Source organism: Oryx dammah, unplaced genomic scaffold (genome assembly GCF_014754425.2).
Source record: "Oryx dammah isolate SB20612 unplaced genomic scaffold, SCBI_Odam_1.1 HiC_scaffold_19, whole genome shotgun sequence".
NCBI classification, from domain to species: Eukaryota; Metazoa; Chordata; class Mammalia; order Artiodactyla; family Bovidae; genus Oryx; species Oryx dammah.
The window spans coordinates 19,929,373-19,949,807 of record NW_024070203.1 but is presented as its reverse complement, the minus strand read 5'-3'; the positions used below and the strand labels follow the sequence as shown (position 1 = coordinate 19,949,807).

Here is a 20,435-nt window from a genome sequence, read left to right as displayed (position 1 = left end):
GCTGAAGTTCTAATACTTTGGCGACCTGATGTGAAGAGTGGTCTCATTGGAAAAGATACTGGGAAAGACTGAAGGTAGGAGCAACAGGATGAGATGGTTGGATGGCATCACTGACTCAACAGACATGAGTGTGAGCAAACTCCAGGAGAGACTGAAGGACAGGGAAGCCTGGTGTGCTACAGCCCAAGGGGTCGCAAAGAATCGGACATGACTGAGCAACTGAAAAACAAATGGAGCAAGTATGACAAAGACCAGAAAACTGACACAACATTGTGGCTAAGTTAACAAGTTAGGAAAGAGCCAGAAACGTGCTCCAGCCTGGATTTCAATTTCCAGGCTCCTCCTGTCCACTTAGTCAGGCCATGACCCTCACTTCCAGTCCTTGGGCTTGCTTATGGGCAGTTGCTTTATACACAGGCAACTCTGCAGTCTGAGGTCCTCCAGGGGACAAATCTCCAAACAGGGAGGCACAGAAACAGATGGTCTGTGATAACAGATAAAAGACCATATACTCTCTCAGCCACTGGAAAGGAAAAAGACTTTTGTGCAATTGCTTTAGTTCAATAACATTTTACTCTACTTCATACACACAAAAAAGTAGCTCCCTCTACTTCTCTGTGTATCGTTGGCAATATATTATTTTAGTTTACTTCCAGAAAGTAACAGGTGAAGTTTTATATATGTATCTTTAAAAACAAATACAAGGGGAGCAGTCCTAAGATGGCAGAGGAATAGGACAGGGAGACCACTTTCTCCCCCACAAATTCATCAAAAGAACATTTGAGTGCTGAGTAAATTCCACAAAACAACTTATGAATGCTGGCAGAGGACATCAGGCACCCAGAAAAGCAGCCCACTGTCTTCTAAAGGAGGTAGGAAAAAATATAAAAGATAAAAAGAGAGACAAAAGAGGTAGGGACGGAGCTCTGTCCCAGGAAGGGAGTCTTGAAAAAGACAGAAGTTTCCAAACACCAGGAAACACTCTCACTGGCGAGTCTGTGGCGAGCCTTGGAACCTCAGAGGGCAACACAACCAGGAGGAAAAATAAATAATTAAAACCCACAGATTATGTGCCCAACGGTAACTTCCAGCAGAGAAGCAGCAAAGACGCCTGCATCTGCCACTAGCAGGCAGGGGCTGGGCAGGGAGGCACGGGCTGCATTGCTTAGAGTAAGGACCGGGCCTGAATGCCCAGAGGGCAATCTGAGGGACCTAACTTGAGATAGCAAACCAGACTGTGAGATAGCTACCCCTCGAAAAGCCCTAACCTAAGACACGGCCAGGCCCACTCACAGAACAAAGGACTGAGCAGAGCTAGCCGGCTGCGGACCCGCCCATCAACCCCCAGAGACAGGCAGGCGAGGGCAGCCAAAGCCGGAAGAGAGCAATCGCGGCCCCAGAGAGGCATCATCTACCAAATTGCAAGCAGGCTTCGTGGCTAACCAAGACTTCTTGGGATTCTGGACAGGCGATATCCACTGGGAGGGTCACAGCCAGAGATCAGCTCCCTAGAAGAGACACACGGCACACCTGAGAAGGTGTGCCGATTGTACACCCAGAAAACCGAGCAGCAGGGCCGGGGGAGGCAATAAGTCGCAGTGACCACATTTGGCAAGCACCTGGTCACCTGAGCTGTTCGGACCCGGGAAGAGCACAAAACGCAGGCCCAACTGAGTCTGCACCTCTGAGGACTACCGGAGTACCTGAACCTGAGCGGCTTAGACTTGGGAAGTGCATACAACCCAGGGCCAGCCTCAGACAGTTCCTGGCAGAGCGACCTAGAGCCTAAGCAGTGTAGACAGGGAAAGCACAAACACCGTGAGCAGGGCAAACCAAGTGTGGCCGAGACACTGCGAGCACACGCCATTGTTTTTTGTTTGCGGCGGCCCTCCCTCCCCACAACACGACTGAACAAGTGAGCCTAAAAAAGTGAACACCACCGTCCCCATGTGTCAGGGTGGAAATTAGACACTGAAGAGACCAGCAAACAGAAGAAGCTGAAACAGAGGGAACCGCATTGCAAATGACAGGTGCAATAGATTTAAAACCCTGTAGTTAGCACCGACTACATAGGAAGGGGCCTGTAGACCTTGATAAGTATAAGCCAATCAAGGAACTATCTGAAAATGAACTGACCCCATACTGTCCACAACAATACCAGAGAAACTTCTATTTATATTTTTATTATTATAATTTTTTTAAGTAAAAAATTTTTTTTTAATTTTTAAGTCCTCTATTACGCCTTTAATTTTCATTTTTATAACTTATTATTACTTTGCAAAAAAAAACCCTATTTTTTAAAGCAAACTTCATATATATATATATATTTTTTATAATTTTTGTGACTTTGTTTTTTTCTTTAATATTGTATTTTTGAGAATCCAACCTCTACTCTAGATTTTTAATCTCTCCTTTTTGGTTCAGTTCAGTTCAGTTCAGTTGCTCAGTTGTGTCCGACTCTTTGCGACCCCATGAATCGCAGCATGCCAGGCCTCCCTGTCCATCACCATCTCCCGGAGTTCACTCAGACTCACGTCCATCAAGTCCGTGATGCCATCCAGCCATCTCATCCTTGGTCATCCCCTTCACCTCCTGCCCCTAATCCCTCCCAGGATCAGAGTCTTTTCCAATGAGTCAACTCTTCGCATGAGGTGGCCAAAGTACTGGAGCTTCAGCTTCAGCATCATTGCTTCCAAAGAAATCCCAGGGTTGATCTACTTCAGAATGGACTGGTTAGACCTCCTTGCAGTCCAAGGGACTCTCAAGAGTCTTCTCCAATACCACAGTTCAAAAGCATCAATTCTTTGGTGCTCAGCGTTCTTCACAGTCCAACTCTCACATCCATACATGACCACAGGAATAACCATAGCCTTGATTAGACGGACCTTAGTCAGCAAAGTAACGTCTCTGCTTTTGAATATACTATACAGGTTGGTCATAACTTTTCTTCCAAGGAGTAAGTGTCTTTTAATTTCATGGCTGCAATCACCATCTGCAGTGATTTTGGAGCCCAAAAAAATAAAGTCTGACACTGTTTCCACTGTTTCCCCATCTATTTCTCATGGAGTGATGGGACTGGATGCCATGATCTTTGTTTTCTGAATGTTGAGCTTTAAGCCAACTTTTTCACTCTCCTCTTTCACTTTCATCAAGAGGCTTTTTAGTTCCTCTTCACTTTCTGCCATAACGGTGGTGTCATCTGCATATCTGAGGTTATTGATATTTCTCCAGGCAATCTTGATTCCAGCTTGTGTTTCTTCCAGCCCAGCGTTTCTCATGATATACACTGCATAGAAGTTAAATAAGCAGGGTGACAATATACAGCCTTGACGTACTCCTTTTCCTATTTGGAACCAGTCTGTTGTTCCATGTCCAGTTCTAACTGTTGCTTCCTGACCTGCATACAGATTTCTCAAGAGGCAGGTCAGGTGGTCTGGTATTCCTATCTCTTTCAGAATTTTCCACAGTTTACTGTGATCCACACAGTCAAAGGCTTTGGCATAGTCAATAAAGCAGAAATAGATGTTTTTCTGGAACTCTCTTGCTTTTTCCATGATCCAGCGGGTGTTGGCAATTTGATCTCTGGTTCCTCTGCCTTTACTAAAACCAGCTTGAACATCAGGGAGTTCACAGTTCATGTATTGCTGAAGCCTGGCTTGGAGAATTTTGAGCATTACTTTACCAGCATGTGAGATGAGTGCAATGGCTTTCTTTGGAACTGGAATGAAAACTGACCTTTTCCAGTCCTGTGGCCACTGCTGAGTTTTCCAAGTTTGCTGGCATATTGAGTGCAGCACTTTCACAGCAACATCTTTCAGGATTTGAAACAGCTCAACTGGAATTCCATCACCTCCACTAGCTTTGTTCGTAGTGATGCTTTCTAAGGCCCACTTGACTTCACATTCCAAGATGTCTGGCTCTAGATTAGTGATCACATCATCATGATTATCTGGGTCATGAAGATCTTTTTTGTACAGTTCTTCCATGTATTATTGCCACTTCTTCTTAATATCTTCTGCTTCTGTTAGGTCCATACCATTTCTGTCCTTTGTTGTGCCCATCTTTGCAAGAAATTTTCCCTTGGTATCTCTAATTTTCTTGGAGAGATCTCTAGTCTTTCCCATTCTGTTGTTTTCCTCTATTTCTTTGCATTGATCGCTAAAGAAGGCTTTCTTATCTCTTCTTGCTATTCATTGGAACTCTGCATTCAGATGCTTATATCTTTCCTTTTCTCCTTTGCTTTTCGCCTCTCTTCTTTTCACAGCTATTTGTTATCAATTTTGTACCTTTAAGAACCCAATCTTCAGTATCTATTTTTACTTGGGAGCGAGATTACTGGCTTGATTGCTCTCGCTCCCTTTGGACTCTCCCTTTTCTCCACCAGGTTGCCTGCATCTCCTCCCTCCCCCTTCTCTTCTCTACCCAACTCTGTGAATCTCTTTGTGTGTTCCGGAGGGTGGAGAACACTTAGGAAACTGCTTACTGGCTGGATCTGTCTCTCGCCTTGTGATTCCCCCCCTTTCTCCTCCTGACCACCTCTATCTCCTTTCTCCCTCTTCTCTTCTCTGTGTAACTCCGTGAACATCTCTGAGTGGTCCAGACTGTGGAGCACACATAAGGAAGTGATTACTGGCTAGCTTGCTCTCTCCTCTCTTGATTCCCCACCTTGAGAATCTGTATGCAGGCCAGGAAGCAACAGTTAGAACTGGACATGGAACAACAGACTGGCTCCAAATAGGAAAAGGAGTACGTCAAGGCTGTATATTGTCACCCTGCTTATTTAACTTCTATGCAGAGTACATCATTAGAAACGCTGGACTGGAAGAAACACAAGCTGGAATCAAGATTGCCTGGAGAAATATCAGTAACCTCAGATATGCAGATGACACCACCGTTATGGCAGAGAGTGAAGAGGAACTAAAAAGCCTCTTAATGAAAGTAAAAGAAGTGAGTGAAAAAGTTGGCTTAAAGCTCAACATTCAGAAAACGAAGATCATGGCATCTGGTCCCATCACTCCATGGCAAATAGATGTGGAAACAATGTCAGACTTTATTTTTTTGGGCAAGGAGATCCAACCAATCCATTCTGAAGATCAACCCTGGGATTTCTTTGGAAGGAATGATGCTAACGCTGAAACTCCAGTACCTGGCCACCTCATGCGAAGAGTTGACTCATTGGAAAAGACTTTGTTGCTGGGAAGGATTAGGGGCAGGAGGAGAAGGGGACGACCAAGGATGAGATGGCTGGATGGCATCACGGACTCGATGGACGTGAGTCTGACTGAACTCCGGGAGTTGGTGATGGACAGGGAGGCCTGGCGTGCTGCGATTCACGGGGTCGCAAAGAGTCGGACACAACTGAGCGACTGAACTGAACTGAACTGAACTTCTCTTCCTGGTCACCTCTATCTCCCTCCTCCTTCTTCTCTTCTCCATGTAGCTCTGTGAACCTCTCTGGATGTCCCTCACTGTGGAGAAACTTTTCATCTTTAACCTAGATGTTTTATCATCAGTGCTGTATAGATGGAGAAGTCTTCAGGCTACTGTAAGAATAAGACTGAAAGCCAGAGGCAGGAGGCTTATGTCCAAATCCTGAGAACACCAGAGAACTCCTGACTCCAGGGAACATTAATCGACAAGAGCTCATCAAACTCCTCCATTCCTACACTGAAACCAAGTACCACCCAAAGGCTAACAAGTTCCAGAGCAAGACATACCATGCAAATTCTCCAGCAACACAGGAACATAGCCCTGAACTTCAATATACAGGCTGCCCAAAGTCACACCAAACCCACTGACATCTCATAATTCATTACTGGACACTTCATTGCACTCCAGAGAGAAGAAATCCAGCTCCACCCACCAGAACATTGACACAAGCTTCCCAAACCGGGAAACCTTGAGACAAACCACCCATTCAACCCCACCCACAGCGAGGAAACTCCACAATAAAGACAACTCCACAAACTGCCAGAACACAGAAAGGCCACCCGAAACACAGCTATATAAACAAGATGAAGAGACAGAGGAATACCCAACAGGTAAAGGAACAGGATAAATGCCCACCAAACCAAACAAAAGAGGAAGAGATAGGGAATCTACCTGATAAAGAATTCCAAATAATGATAGTGAAAATGATCCAAAATCTTGAAAACAAAATGTAGTTACCGATAAATAACCTGCAGACAAGGATTGAGAAGATGCAAGAAAGGTTTAACAAGGACCTAGAAGAAATAAAAAAGAGTCAATATGTAATGAATAATGCAATAAATGAGATAAAAAACACTCTGGAGGGAATCAACAGTAGAATAACGGAGGCAGAAGATAGGATAAGTGAGGTGGAAGACAGAATGGTAAAAATAAATGAAACAGAGAGGAAAAAACAAAAATGAATTAAAAGAAATGAGGACAATCTCAGAGACCTCTGGGACAATGTTAAATGCCCCAACATTCAAATCATAGGAGTCCCAGAAGAAGAAGACAAAAAGAAAGACCATGAGAAAATACTTGAGGAGATAATAGATGAAAACTTCCCTAAAATGGGAAAGGAAATAATCACCCAAGTCCTGGAAACCCAGAGAGTCCCAAACAGGATAAACCTAAGGCGAAACACCCCAAGACACATATTAATCAAATTAACAAAGATCAAACACAAAGAACAAATATTAAAAGCAGCAAGTGAAAAACAACAAGTAACACACAAGGGGTTTCCCATAAGGATAACAGCTGATCTTTCAATAGAAACTCTTCAGGCCAGGAGGGAATGGCAAGACATACTTAAGGTGATGAAAGAAGATAACCTACAGCCCAGATTACTGTACCCAGCAAGGATCCCATTCAAATATGAAGGAGAAATCAAAAGCTTTACAGACAAGCAAAAGCTGAGAGAATTCAGCACCACCAAACCAGCTCTCCAACAAATGCTAAAGGATATTCTCTATACAAGAAACACAGAAAGGGTATATAAACTCGAACCCAAAACAATAAAGTAAATGGCAACTTACTTTATTGGGATCATACTTATCAATAATTACCTTAAATGTAAACGGGTTGAATGCCCCAAACAAAAGACAAAGACTGGCTGAATGGATAAAAAAACAAGACCCCTACATATGTTGTCTACAAGAGACCCACCTTGAAACAAGGGACACATACAGACTGAATGTGAAGGGCTGGAAAAAGATATTTCACGCAAATAGAGACCAGAAGAAAGCAGGAGTAGCAATACTCATATCAGATAAAATATATTTTAAAACAAAGGCTGTGAAAAGAGACAAAGAAGGACACTACATAATGATCAAAGGATCAATCCAAGAAGAAGATATAACAATTATAAATATATATGCACCCAACATAGGAGCACTGCAATATGTAAGACAAATGCTAACAAGTTAGAAAGGGGAAATTAACAATAACACAATAATAGTGGGAGACTTTAATACCCCACTCACACCTATGCATAGATCAACTAAACAGAAAATTAACAAGGAAACACAAACTTTAAATGATACAACAGACCAGTTAGACCTAATTGATATCTATAGGACATTTCACCCCAAAACAATGAATTTCACCTTTTTCTCAAGCACACACAGAACCTTCTCCAGGATAGATCACATCCTGGGCCATAAATCTAGCCTTGATAAATTCAAAATAATTGAAATCATTCCAAGCATCTTCTCTGACCACAATGCAGTAAGATTTTCTTAATTACAGGAGAAAAACTATTAAAAATTCCAACATATGGAGGCTGAACAACACGCTGCTGAATAACCAACAAATCACAGAAGAAATAAAAAAAGAAATCAAAATATGTATAGAAACTAATGAAAATGAAAACACAACAACCCAAAACCTGTGGGATGCTGTAAAAGCGGTGCTAAGGGGAAGGTTCATAGCAATACAGGCATACCTCAAGAAACAAGAAAAAAAGTCAAATAAATAACCTAACTCTACACCTAAAGTAACTAGAAAAGGAAGAAATGAAGAACCCCAGGGTTAGTAGAAGGAAAGAAATCTTAAAAATTAGGGCAGAAATAAATGCAAAAGAAAAAAAAGAGACCATAGCAAAAGTCAACAAAGCCAAAAGCTGGTTCTTTGAGAAGATAAATAAAATTGACAAACCATTAGCCAGACTCATCAAGAAACAAAGGGAGAAAAATCAAATCAATAAAATTAGAAATGAAAATGGAGAGATCACAACAGACAACACAGGAATACAAAGGATCATAAGAGACTACTATCGGCAATTATATGCCAACAAAATGGACGATTTGGAAGAAATGGACAAATTCTTACAAAAGTACAACTTTACAAAACTGAACCAGGAAGAAATAGAAAATCTTAACAGACCCATCACAAGCACAGAAATTAAAACTGTGATCAGAAATCTTCCAGTAAACAAAAGCCCAGGACCAGACAGCTTCATAGCTGAATTCTACCAAAAATTTAGAGAAGAGCTAACACCTATCCTACTCAAATTCTTCCAGAAAATTGCAGAGGAAGGTAAACTTCCAAACTTATTCTATGAGGCCACCATCACCCTAATACCAAAACCTGACAGAGATGCCACAAAAAAAGAAAACTACAGGCCAATATCACTGATGAACATAGATGCAAAAATCCTCAACAAAATTCTAGCAATCAGAATCCAACAACACATTAAAAAGATCATACATCATGACCAAGTGGGCTTTATCCCAGGAATGCAAGGATTCTTCAATATCCACAAATCAGTCAATGTAATGCAGCACATAAACAAATTGAAAAATAAAAACCATATGATTATCTCAATAGATGCAGAGAAAGCCTTTGACAAAATTCAACACCCATTTATGATAAAAACCCTCCAGAAAGCAGGAATAGAAGGAACATACCTCAACATAATAAAAGCTATATATGACAAACACACAGCAAACATTATCCTCAATGGTGAAAAATTGAAAGCATTTCCCCTAAAGTCAGGAACAAGACAAGGGTGCCCACTTTCACCACTACTATTCAACATAGTTTTGGAAGTTTTGGCCACAGCAATCAGAGCAGAAAAAGAAATAAAAGGAATTCAAATTGGAAAACAAGTAAAACTCTCACTGTTTGCAGATGACATGATCCTCTACATAGAAAACCCTAAAGACTCCACCAGAAAATTACTAGAGCTAATCAATGAATATAGTAAAGTTGCAGGATATAAAATCAACACACAGAAATCCCTTGCATTCCTATACACTAATAATGAGAAAATAAGGAAACAATTCCATTCACCATTGCAACGAAAAGAATAAAATACATGGAATATATCTACCTAAAGAAACTAAAGACCTATATATAGAAAACTATAAAAAACTGGTGAAAGAAATCAAAGAGGACAATAGTAGATGGAAAAATATACCGTGTTCATGGATCGGAAGAATCAATATAGTGAAAACGAGTATACTACCCAAAGCAATCTACAGATTCAATGCAATCCCTATCAAGCTACCAATGGTATTTTTCACAGAGCTAGAACAAATAATTTCACAATTTGTATGGAAATACAAAAAACCTCGAATAGCCAAAGCAATCTTGAGAAAGAAGAATGGAACTGGGGGAATCAACCTGCCTGACTTCAGGCTCTACTACAAAGCCCCAGTCATCAAGACAGTATGGAACTGGCACAAAGACAGAACTATAGATCAATGGAACAATGTAGAAAGCCCAGAGATAAATCCATGCACCTATGGACACCTTATCTTTGACAAAGGAGGCAAGATTATACAATGGAGAAAAGACAATCTGTTTAACAAATGGTGCTGGGAAAACTGATCAACCACTTGTAAAAGAATGAAACTAGAACACTTTCTAACACCATACACAAAAATAAACTCAAAGTGGATTAAAGATCTAAACTTAAGACCAGAAACTATAAAACTCCTAGAGGAGAACATAGGCACAACACTCTCCGACATAAATCAAAGTGGGATCCTCTATGACTCACCTCCCAGAATATTGGAAATAAAAGCAAAAATAAACAAATGGAACCTAATTAAAATTAAAAGCTTCTGCACAACAAACGAAACTATAGGCAAGGTGAAGACAGCCTTCAGAATGGGAGACAATAATAGCAAATGAAGCAACTGACAAAGAATTAATCTCAAAAATATACAAGCAACTCCTGCAGCTCAATTCCAGAAAAATAAATGACCCAATCAAAAAATGAGCCAAAGAACTAAACAGACATTTCTCCAAAGAAGACATACGGATGGCTAACAAACACATGAAAAGATGCTCAGCATCACTCATTATCAGAGAAATGCAAATCAAAACCACAATGAGGTACCATTTCATGCCAGTTAGAATAGCTGCGATCCAAAAGTCTACAAGCAATAAATGCTGGAGAGGGTGTGGAGAAAAGGGAACTCTCTTACACTGTTGGTGGGAATGCAAACTAGTACAGCCACTATGGAGAACAGTGTGGAAATTCCTTAAAAAACTGGAAATAGAACTGCCATATGACCTAGCAATCCCACTGCTGGGCATACACACCAAGCAAACCAGAACTGAAAGACACGTGTACCCCAATGTTCATCGCAGGCACTGTTTATAATAGCCAGGACACAGAGGCAACCTAGATGTCCATCAGCAGACAAATGGATAAGAAAGCTGTGATAAATATACACAATGGAGTATTACTCACCCATTAAAAAGAATACATTTGAATCAGTTCTAATAAGGTGGATGAAACTGGAGCCTATTATACAGAGTGAAGGAAGTCAGAAAGAAAAACACCAATACAGTATAATAACGCATATATATGGAATTTAGAAAGGTGGTAACGATAACCCTGTATGCAAGACAGCAAAAGAGACACAGATGTATAGAATAGTCTTTTGGACTCTGTGGGAGAGGGCAAGGGTGGGATGCTTTGGGAGAATGGCATTGAAACATGTATATTATCATATGTGGAATGAATCGCTAGTCCAGGTTCAATGCAGGATACAGGATGCTTGGGACTGGTGCACTGGGATGACCCAGAGGGATGGGATGGGGAGGAAGGTGGGAGGGGGGGTTCAGGATGGGGAACACGTGTATACCCGTGGCGGATTCATGTCGATGTATGGCAAAACTAATACAATGTTGTAAAGTAATTAGCCTCCAATTAAAATAAATAAATTTATATTAAAAAATAATAAATAAGGACAAGCACAGACTAGGCCCTTCTCCAAGACAGGCACAGATTTGAACTGTTTGCTGAAAAGTCACTATGCCCTGGATGGAAGCGCTACCACCACCACTGTTACTATGGCTTCTGCTGCTACCCTCAGTAACAAGAAGGAAGAGCTAGTGTAGACTGCCTCCCCCCATGCCTGGACTTGTGCCTGGTCCCTCACAAATGTCCCCATGGAAACCCTGGAGGCTGGCACTGTCACTCCACTTTTACAGACGAGGGGTCAGAGACGTTAGATAGTGAGACCACACCACTTACAAGTGAAGGAGTCAGGATGCAAGACCAGAATGAGTCCACTCCTCCCAGGTGAAGGCTTATAACAGACACGGTGCTCTGAGCATCGGGTGCCTACAAGGGCTCCTGTGAAGGCACACAAGCCAGGAACAAAGAGGGAGAAACTGATATATCCTGAATATCCACTGGAAGCTTGACCTCCTGCTACTTCACACGTCCGTGTCGGGATGAACTTGATTTAAAAATAGGTTCCCAGGTCCCCGCCCCCCACAAATTATGGTGGAGGTATGAGCCAGGAATCAATCTCATTCGTAACAATTACCCCCAAGTATTGCTGATTCAGGATGTCATAAATTACATCATCGGGGTCAATGATTTGCAAACTCATTTAACAGGACCTACACAGGAGGTCACCCTTTTGACATTACCACCAAGAACATACGTGCACACACACTGGCATACAAACACACTGAAACATGGAACCAAAGGTCTCAGAAAACAATACCTATTACCTTGTTATGGGTAAAGAGTGCTGATTAAATTCTACTTCATTCTATTTCATTTTTAAGATACACTACATTCAGAAAACTAAGATCATGGCATCCAGTCCCATCACTTCATGGCAAATAGATGGGGAAACAATGGAAACGGTGACAGACTTTATTTTGGGGGGCTCCAAAATCACTGTAGATGGTGACTGCAGCCATGAAATTAAAAGATGTTTGCTCCTTGGAAGAAAAGCTATGACCAACCTAGACAGCATATTAAAAAGCAGAGACGTTACTTTGCCAACAAACATCTGTCTAGTCAAAGCTATGGTTTTTCCAGTGGTCATGTATCAGTATAAAAGTTAGACTATAAAGAAAGCTGAGCACCGAAGAATTGATGTTTTTGAACTGTGGTGTTGGAGAAGACTCTTGAGAGTCCCTTGGACTGCAAGGAGATCAAACCAGTCAAACCTTAAGGAAATCAGTCCTGAATATTCATTGGAAGAACTGGTGCTGAAGCTCCAATACTTTGGCCACTTGATGTGAAGAACTGACTCATTTGAAAAGACCTGATGCTGGGAAAGATTGAAGGTGGGACAAGAATGGGATGACAGAGGATGAGATGGTTGGATGGTATCACCAACACAATGGACATGAGTTTGAACAAGCTCCAGAGTTGGTGATGGACAGGGAGGCCTGGCATGCTGCAGTCCATGCGGTCACAAAGAGTTGGACACGACTGAACTGAACTGAGTTGTAATCCACTGAACTAATTTCACACTCCTCTAATGGATCATGACCTGGGGGCTGAAAAAACACTGACCTGGGTGTTCCACACTTATTTTCTAGCTTAATCTTCACTATCCTGAGAACTCAAAGAAAGTACCATATCTCCATTTTACAGAGGAGAATACTGAGGGTCAGTGATGCTAAGCAATTTGCCCAAGATCACAGAGGTGGCTATGGAGTCTGAACGTTAACATGCTAGAACCAAACTTGGTTTTCTCAAGTTTCCCTTTCACAGCGTGTGCCCAGTGCTGTTAAAAAAAAAAAAAAGGGTTCAGAAATGTCATTGACTAACTTCCTTGACCAGGTCCCCATGTTTCCTTGATGGCAATACATCCTTGACTCTGAGTCACGCTGCCTGGTCACTGATGGGAAGAAGATGGAGGGAAGCAGCTACACAGTCGCCTGTACAAGCACTGAGCCAAGTTCTTTATCCAGAGCACTCCATTTAACGGCCCAATAATCCAAGAGACCTATGTACAGATACAAAGACATACGTACGTGTACATATATATTCTGCATATAGAGGTGTGTGTGATACATGTGTGCACACATGTGTGGGTGTGCATAATGCATGTGTGGGTATGTCTGTGCATACACATGTATATGTGTGTGTGTGTGTGTAAAGAGCCAATATGCTTTTTTTTTTTTTTTCAATATGCTTTTTAATACATATTTCACAGAAGGCTACTGAGTCTCAGAGAGGACAAGTGACCTGTGCAATGACTGGAGACAATATCTGAATCCAGTTGTCCAACCCCAAAGCACAGCACACACTCTTTATATCCACTAAACCCAAAACACCCTGACTTTGCCCTTGGTAATGTACTTCCCGAGTGTAAGTGATTTCAGGCCAGGAAACAGAGGTGCCAGATCAAGCTTCTGAAGCCTTGTTCTGTGCAGAGAAAGGAACGTGGTCAGAGCAGAAGCACACCTGGGCCAGGTGCGCCTCCTTTACCACTTGGAGAGTCTTGAATCACTCTCTCAAGGTAGAGGAGCATATGCTAAAATAAACACTCACTAACTGTTACAGGATCACCCACCGGAGAATCAGATAACTTTTACCACCATGAGACTATTTAACAGCACCTTGAATTAACATATCACTTAAAAAAAAAAAAAGCTTTACAGACGTTCTTTCGCAGGGTCTCCAAGGAATAACGCAATAATATCATCAGTGATCTTCAATGCTGACTGCGCTCTTACTATGACTCAAACAGTGTGTCTAGCACTCGGCAGGCATCATCTAACTTAATCTCTCAACAGCTTTTAGTGGTGGCTATTAGTATTATCAGCCCTGTTATTAACGGTCCTTTAAACCGTCTTTTAAGAGAGCAGTTCCCCAACCATTTTGGGACCAGGGATGGGTTTCATGGAAAACAAAGTTTCCACTGACAGGAGCTGAGGAGGGGATGGCTTCGGGATGATCCAAGCACATCATGTTTATTATGCCTCCGCTGCTCTGACAGGAGGTGGAGCTCAGGTGGTCATGTGAGCGAGGGGGAGCGGCTGGAAACACAGATGAAGGAAGCTTGGCTCCCGTCCCGGCCCGCCTCTCACCTCCTGCTGTGCAGCCCAGTTCCTAACAGGCCACGGACTGCTACAGGTCCATGGCCCGGGGGGGGTGGTGACCCCTGATTTAAGAAACCTTTGCTTTATTTCTATTCTGTAGATCTTCCTTCTATAGGCTTTCTCTGATGCTGAAAAATCTGCAGAGGAAGCCAATGTTTGCAACGGGATCGTCTTCCCAACAGACGTGAGGCTCTCCCTGTGAGAAGGGCCCTGGGGTGAAGGAAGGCCTCTGTTAGCGTGAAGGGCCTGTGTGGTGAGAAGGGCCTCTCCGTTCTCCGGGGTGGATGCTCACACACCAGGCTCCCGAAGGAGCAGGGGCACCTCCGTGCACATCGCCAAGAGGAAGCGGGGAGCACCCAGGGGAGACGGGGCTGCCACTAGGGCGGGCTACTTACCAGCTCAGTGTGGACTTTAAGATGTGCCTGCAGCTTATATTTATCTGGAGTCGAGTAGTCACAGCCGTCAGTGGGACACTTCAGCAAGATGTTACTGTGTTTCTGAATTACATGGCGTTTAAGGCAGTTTTTGGTGATGGAAGAATAGTGACACTGGGAGCAATAATACAGATGTTCCCGGGTGTGGGTGCGGACATGCATGTCAAAATGCACTTGGTACCAAAAAAGTTTGCCTAAAAAAATATTTTCACATGAGAACAAGGAAGTTTCTTTTATCCTGAATTTGATCTTTTTAAATTATTATTATTATTATTTTTTTAAGGACTATCTTCCTTTCCCTCTCGTGCTTGTCCAGGTCACCCTTCACACTTTGCACCACATCTCTGTCTGGAAATGACTTTTCAAAGGTGGCAGGTGGCAAAAATTAAGGGTGCTGCTACTCCTGCATGACATCAGTGCTGGGAGGAGGAGTTAAGGAGCGTTTATTGAGGACCAGTTATGGTGCCACGTATGTTTATGCACATGGGTGACATCACCAGGCTCTAAGCTCCGCGGGCACCTGGGCCATCTCCCATGGGTCCTGCCCGCTCTCAGGAGACCCCGAGGCCACGCTTCCACCGCGAGCTGCGAGGGATGCACTCAGCGTCTCCCTACAAAGAGCTGCAGTCACTCCCGTTAACATCTCTCTGCCCATCTAGGCAACGGCCACAACTTACTAAAGCTGGACTTTTAAACTTCACATGCGCCAGAAGAAAGGTGCCTCTTGGCTAAAGCTCAGGCGGGGGCCGTAGGATAAACCTCCGCCTTGCAGGCCTGGCCGAGCCAGCGGGTTTGGCTGTCCCAGTATCCTAGCTGCCTTCACAGACTTCACAGGCTACTGCACCACGGTGGCACCACTGCTATCTACCCAGGACGGCGAGCTCACTTAGAAGGTGTTCTTTGCAAAGAGACACGAGCTCAACTCAAACAGGAGGTGGACCCGCAGCCAGGTGGCCGGATGGGCTGCGGGGAAGAGAGCCCCCCAGCCTTGTGCCCGGCCCCACCCCTTACCACAGTATTCACACTCCAGGTCCCCGTACACCTTCCGGATCCTCTCACACAGGCTGGTGTTCATCCGCCTCTTCTGCAAACTGTCCAGAATCTTCATGAAGGCAGTGAGGCTGGCCCGGTGCTCGGGGGTGGGTGCGCAAGAGGCAGGCTGGCACAGGGCCACCTCCCTCCCACCAGCTCCCAGGGGAGGGTCTGAGGCCTGAGCTGGGTTGGACCTGAGACCTTTGCTGGGATCTGGGACGTCGCATGAGGAGGCTGCCACTTTCTGTCCCTCGGCCAGGGGGCTCTCGGCACCCGGGGCCTCAGAGTTTGCTTCCATGCCTTTGGCCTTGGACAACAGAGGTGCCACATCCTGGCCCTGAGTTGGGACAGCGCCTCCCTGCTGGGTGTCCCCGGTCTTCTCGGGAGCAGCAGCGGGACCCTTGGCCGTGGGGGGTTCGCTCTTTATCAAGAACTCACTGGAAAGCCCCGCGTGCGGACGGAGGTCCGGGGACACGGCGGAGGCTGCCAGCTCACTGGGTGGAGGGGCCGGGGCAGTGCCATCAGGATGGGCAGCGGCCGAGCGCACCGGCGGGGTGGGCACCTCTGCGGGGGCCCCGGGCTCCACTGCGGGCCGTGCCTCCCCGGGGCTGGCTGCCTCCTTGGGCACGTTCACCCCCTGGAACACAAACTCCTCTTCTGCCAGTTGCAGCTGCCCGCCCAGGGCCTCCTGCTGGATGTCCCCACCAGGCTCCAGGAGGCAGAAGCTCTGGTTGATGGAGCTGGTGAAGACCAGAGTCTCCTGGGCCGCCCCGTGCGCCTCCTTGATGTGCGCACGCAGGCGGATGGAGCTGACAAACTTCTTGGGGCACAGGGCACACACGTACACGAACGGGTGCTTCCGGACGTGCAGCTCCAGCGCCTGGTACTTGGTGGCGCCGTGGCCACAGAGCTCGCAGGCGAAGGGCCACTTATCGCCGTGAACCAGCATGTGGCGGTCGCGGTCCAGCTCGTTCTTGAACTTGCGCTCACAGATGTGGCAGTCGTAGAGCAGCTGCCGCTTGCCCTCCCTCGTCATCAGGCACAGCTCGTCCAGGGCCTCCTGCACCGGCTTGTCCTGCGGGTCGTGCGCGTCGCGGATGTGCTTGATGAGGTTCTTGACGTCCGAGTACTTCTTCTTGCAGAAGCGGCAGTGCTGCTTGATCTTCTTGTGCACACGCTCCACGTGCACCTTGAGGTGGCCCTTGCTCAGGCAGGTGAAGGAGCAGCAGTCGCACGCGAACTTCTCGCCTGTGTGCTTGCGCAGGTGCACGTTGAGGTTGGCCTTGATGGCGCTGGCGTAGCTGCACTGAGAGCACTTGTAGGGCTTCTCCTTGGTGTGGATCCGCAGGTGGGCCTGCAGCGAGTGCTTGAACTTGAAGACCTTGTTGCAGTACTCACAGGTGAAGATCTTGAGCTGGGTGGGCCCGAGCCTGGGAACAGAGGGCAGCACGGTTACCGGTGGAGACCCTGACCTTCCCCATGCCTCCCACCCCCCTTCCTTCTAGGTGCCAAAACACCCAAGGCTTAAAGTGCAAGCTAGCAGACACTGGGGCTGAGGATGGGGGAGGCATTCACTCATCAACAAGCAAAACTGGACGATCTGCAATCCACAAATGACAGTCACCAAAGGGCTGCACCTTGTACCAGGGACAGGAGTTGACCGGTGAGCCCAGGGGCTGGAGGAGGATTTTTCTCCTCCAAACTGCTCCCTCGGGACTCTGCCCAGGTTCTCCAGGCAGGTCCTCAGAAATACTAATAGTCATTTAGTCCCGTTAATCAGACACCATTAAGCTGTACCCACGGTAACTGTAGGGCTTCCCTGGTGGCTCAGTGGTAAAGAACCCGTCTGCCAGGCAACACAGGCTCGATCCTTGGGTTGGGAAGATCCCCTGGAGGAGGGCACTGGCAACCCCCTCCAGTGCTCTTGCCTGGAGGATTCCACGGACAGAGGAGCCTGCAGACTACATATAGGGTCACAAAGAGTAGGGCAGGACTGCAGCAACTCAGAAAATTCGCATGGTAACTGTAAAGTCTATTTATGGAACTAACCATGCAACTATGTTTGACCAACACAGGTTCCTCTGTTTTAAACGAAAAATATTTAAACAGATTGCAGTCTGTAAATACCTGAGGGTACAAGTCTCCTGTTGTAATTAAGACATTCAGATCTGAAAGTCTGTACTATGCCTGCACGTTAAACCCAAGGCTAATTTAAGGAAATAAATCTGGATATTTCTCAAATGACAGAGATATCCAGAAGGTGATCATTTTACTTAGTGGAAGAAACTCTGGGTTCATAGTGTTAATTAAATAAATCATGGGGATTTCTTTCTCTAAATGCAAGGTCTAAATGGTTCTAGGAGAATCTCTGGCTCTGATTTCTTTTGTATTATTACATGGATCCCTGGTCAGGCCCTCAGTGCTGGCCCTCACCAAGGGGGATGAGTCGGAAGAAGTGGCTGGCCCACCTGTGCTGGGCTCCCAGGTGTGGGCCTGCGTCTGTGGGCTGACTCGCTGAGCTGTGATGTCGTGGGATTCCTATCACATTATCTCCCCGGAAGTCCCCTTATTCAGTTCAAGAGGTACTCTCACTCACTGCTTGAAAGCATTCAGGCAGAGTTTTAAAAGATCAGACCCCTTGATCCAGTTATCCACCGGAATCTATCTGCTGGGAATCTATCAAAAGAAATAATACAAAATTCAAGTGAAGGTGCTCATTGTGCCATTTTTCACAATAGGAGTGGAAAGCTGCTTGCAGGTTCCAACATAGGGAACTAATTTGCACATTTTTTTTTCACTCATTCTTTCATTCATTTGAAAAAGTGTTCCAGGCACTGGGGACACAATGGGGATAAAAACAAACACACTCCATGCTCTCTCGGAGCTCACCTCCTAGAGGCAGCACTGCACCAGTCTGATAAGCATATATGAGCAAACAGGACCACCAGCTCCCTGCTGTGGTGGAAAAAGACAGGATGCTCTGGGAGCCCAGGCCAAGGAGGACCGAGCTGTCCAGGGGACAGGGCAGGCCGCCCTGAGATGGGACATTTGAGCAGGCAGCTGAAGTATAAACAGGAGTTAACCAAGTCCAGGTATGGGAGGGGAAAGAGTGGCATCCAGGAAGAGGAAGAGGTCAGGAGAGGTCAGGGAAACAGAAAGCACCCCAATGGGGGTTCCCTGGAGGCACAATGGTAAAAACTCCAGGCTTCCACTGCAGGAGGCAAGGGTTCCATCCCTGGCTGGGAAACTAAGATCTCAAATGCCACATGATGCAGCTTAAAAAAAAAAAGACCCAGGAACAGACTTTCAGGCATGAGCAGTGGGGAGGAAGGAGAGGGCGAGATGAATGGAAAGAATGGCCTGGACGGGTATCCACTATTATATGTGAAACAGATAGCGGAATTTGCTGTATGACTCAGGGAGCTCAAACCAGGGCCCTGTAACCACCTAGAGGGGTGGGAAAGGGTGGGAGGTGGGAGGGGTGTTCAAGAGGGAGGGAACATTTGTATACCTATGACTAACTCATGTTGTTGTATAAGTAAGTTTTAGTTGCTCAGTCGTGTCCGACTCTGCCACCCCACGAACTGTAGCCCTCCAGTCTTCTCTGTCTGTGTGATTCTCCAAGCAAGAATACTGGAGTGGGTTGCCATTCCCTTCTCCAGAGGATCTTCCTGACCCAGGGATCGAACCCAGATCTCCTACGTGGCAGGCAGGTTCTTTACCGTTTGAGCTACAGGGAAGTCCTATGTGGATGTATGGCAGAAACCAAAGCAATATTCTAAAACAATTATCCTTCGATTAAAAATAAATTTAAAAAATTTTTAAAGGACCCATATGGCTGGAGCAGATGCTGGAGCACAGAGAACCAGAGGGAGAGGTGGCCCTATAGGCTTAGTTCTCCTAACAACAATGTGAAGCCTTAAAAGCTACAACCAAATGGCATTTTTATAAAAAGCACACTGGCTGCAGTGTGGAAAGCTGAGTAGGGGGGTCAGAGGAGAGCCTCATGATATTACTGCATGTCACTACAAGGCATAGTTTGTGAATAACTTGAATAACAAAGGAAAGGAAGTATAATGTGGTTAAGTATTAAAAGCAGGATACAAAATTGCATATAAAATATTATAAACTCAGTTTTATAAAATATATGGGCTGAAAAAAGGCTGAAAAGAAATACATTAAAAATATTAATGGTGGTTATCTTAGGGGAGTGAGATTACAACTGATTTTTTTTTCCTTACAGTTTTCCTGACTTTCGTCTTATAAAAAGCCTCTTTCATAACTATTTTATAATTTAGACTATAAAATATTAATAGAATGCTTGACAACAGGAATACAGCCTCCATCTACTGATTAAATATTGAGTATATTTACCTGTAACCAGATAAGCATGGAGTTTTGAAACCCTCCCCAACAGACCTTGAAATATTATGAAGAGTCTACAAATCAAGCTGTGGTGAGACAAGGATGGTCTTCAAAATTAATTGTATCTCAGTTTTGCCAAAGGAGTCCATATTTTTACAACTTCACTGATACATTCAGTTGCTCACATTTGCAAGAAGAGAGGACTAAAGCTAGAAATTAATGAGACATCCCAGACGACACGATGTTATAATTTAACAAGACCACTTTCTAAAGATGTGATCATTTAATCCCACCACTAAACTGAGTCAGGTTCTATTAGAC

The 20,435-nt window shown here is 44.8% G+C and overlaps 1 protein-coding gene across 1 annotated transcript in view; it reads right to left on the bottom strand.

Moving 5' to 3' along the window:
• The window catches only part of ZFAT (zinc finger and AT-hook domain containing), a 159,570-nt gene that overhangs the window by 79,287 nt on the left and 59,848 nt on the right, over window positions 1-20,435 (bottom strand). Inside the window, exons 6-7 of the mRNA XM_040262083.1 lie at window positions 15,729-17,179; window positions 14,679-14,911 (exon numbers count right to left, since the gene is read on the bottom strand). Coding sequence (XP_040118017.1) covers window positions 14,679-14,911; window positions 15,729-17,179 — 1,684 coding nt within the window. The remainder of the gene's footprint in view (window positions 1-14,678; window positions 14,912-15,728; window positions 17,180-20,435) is intronic.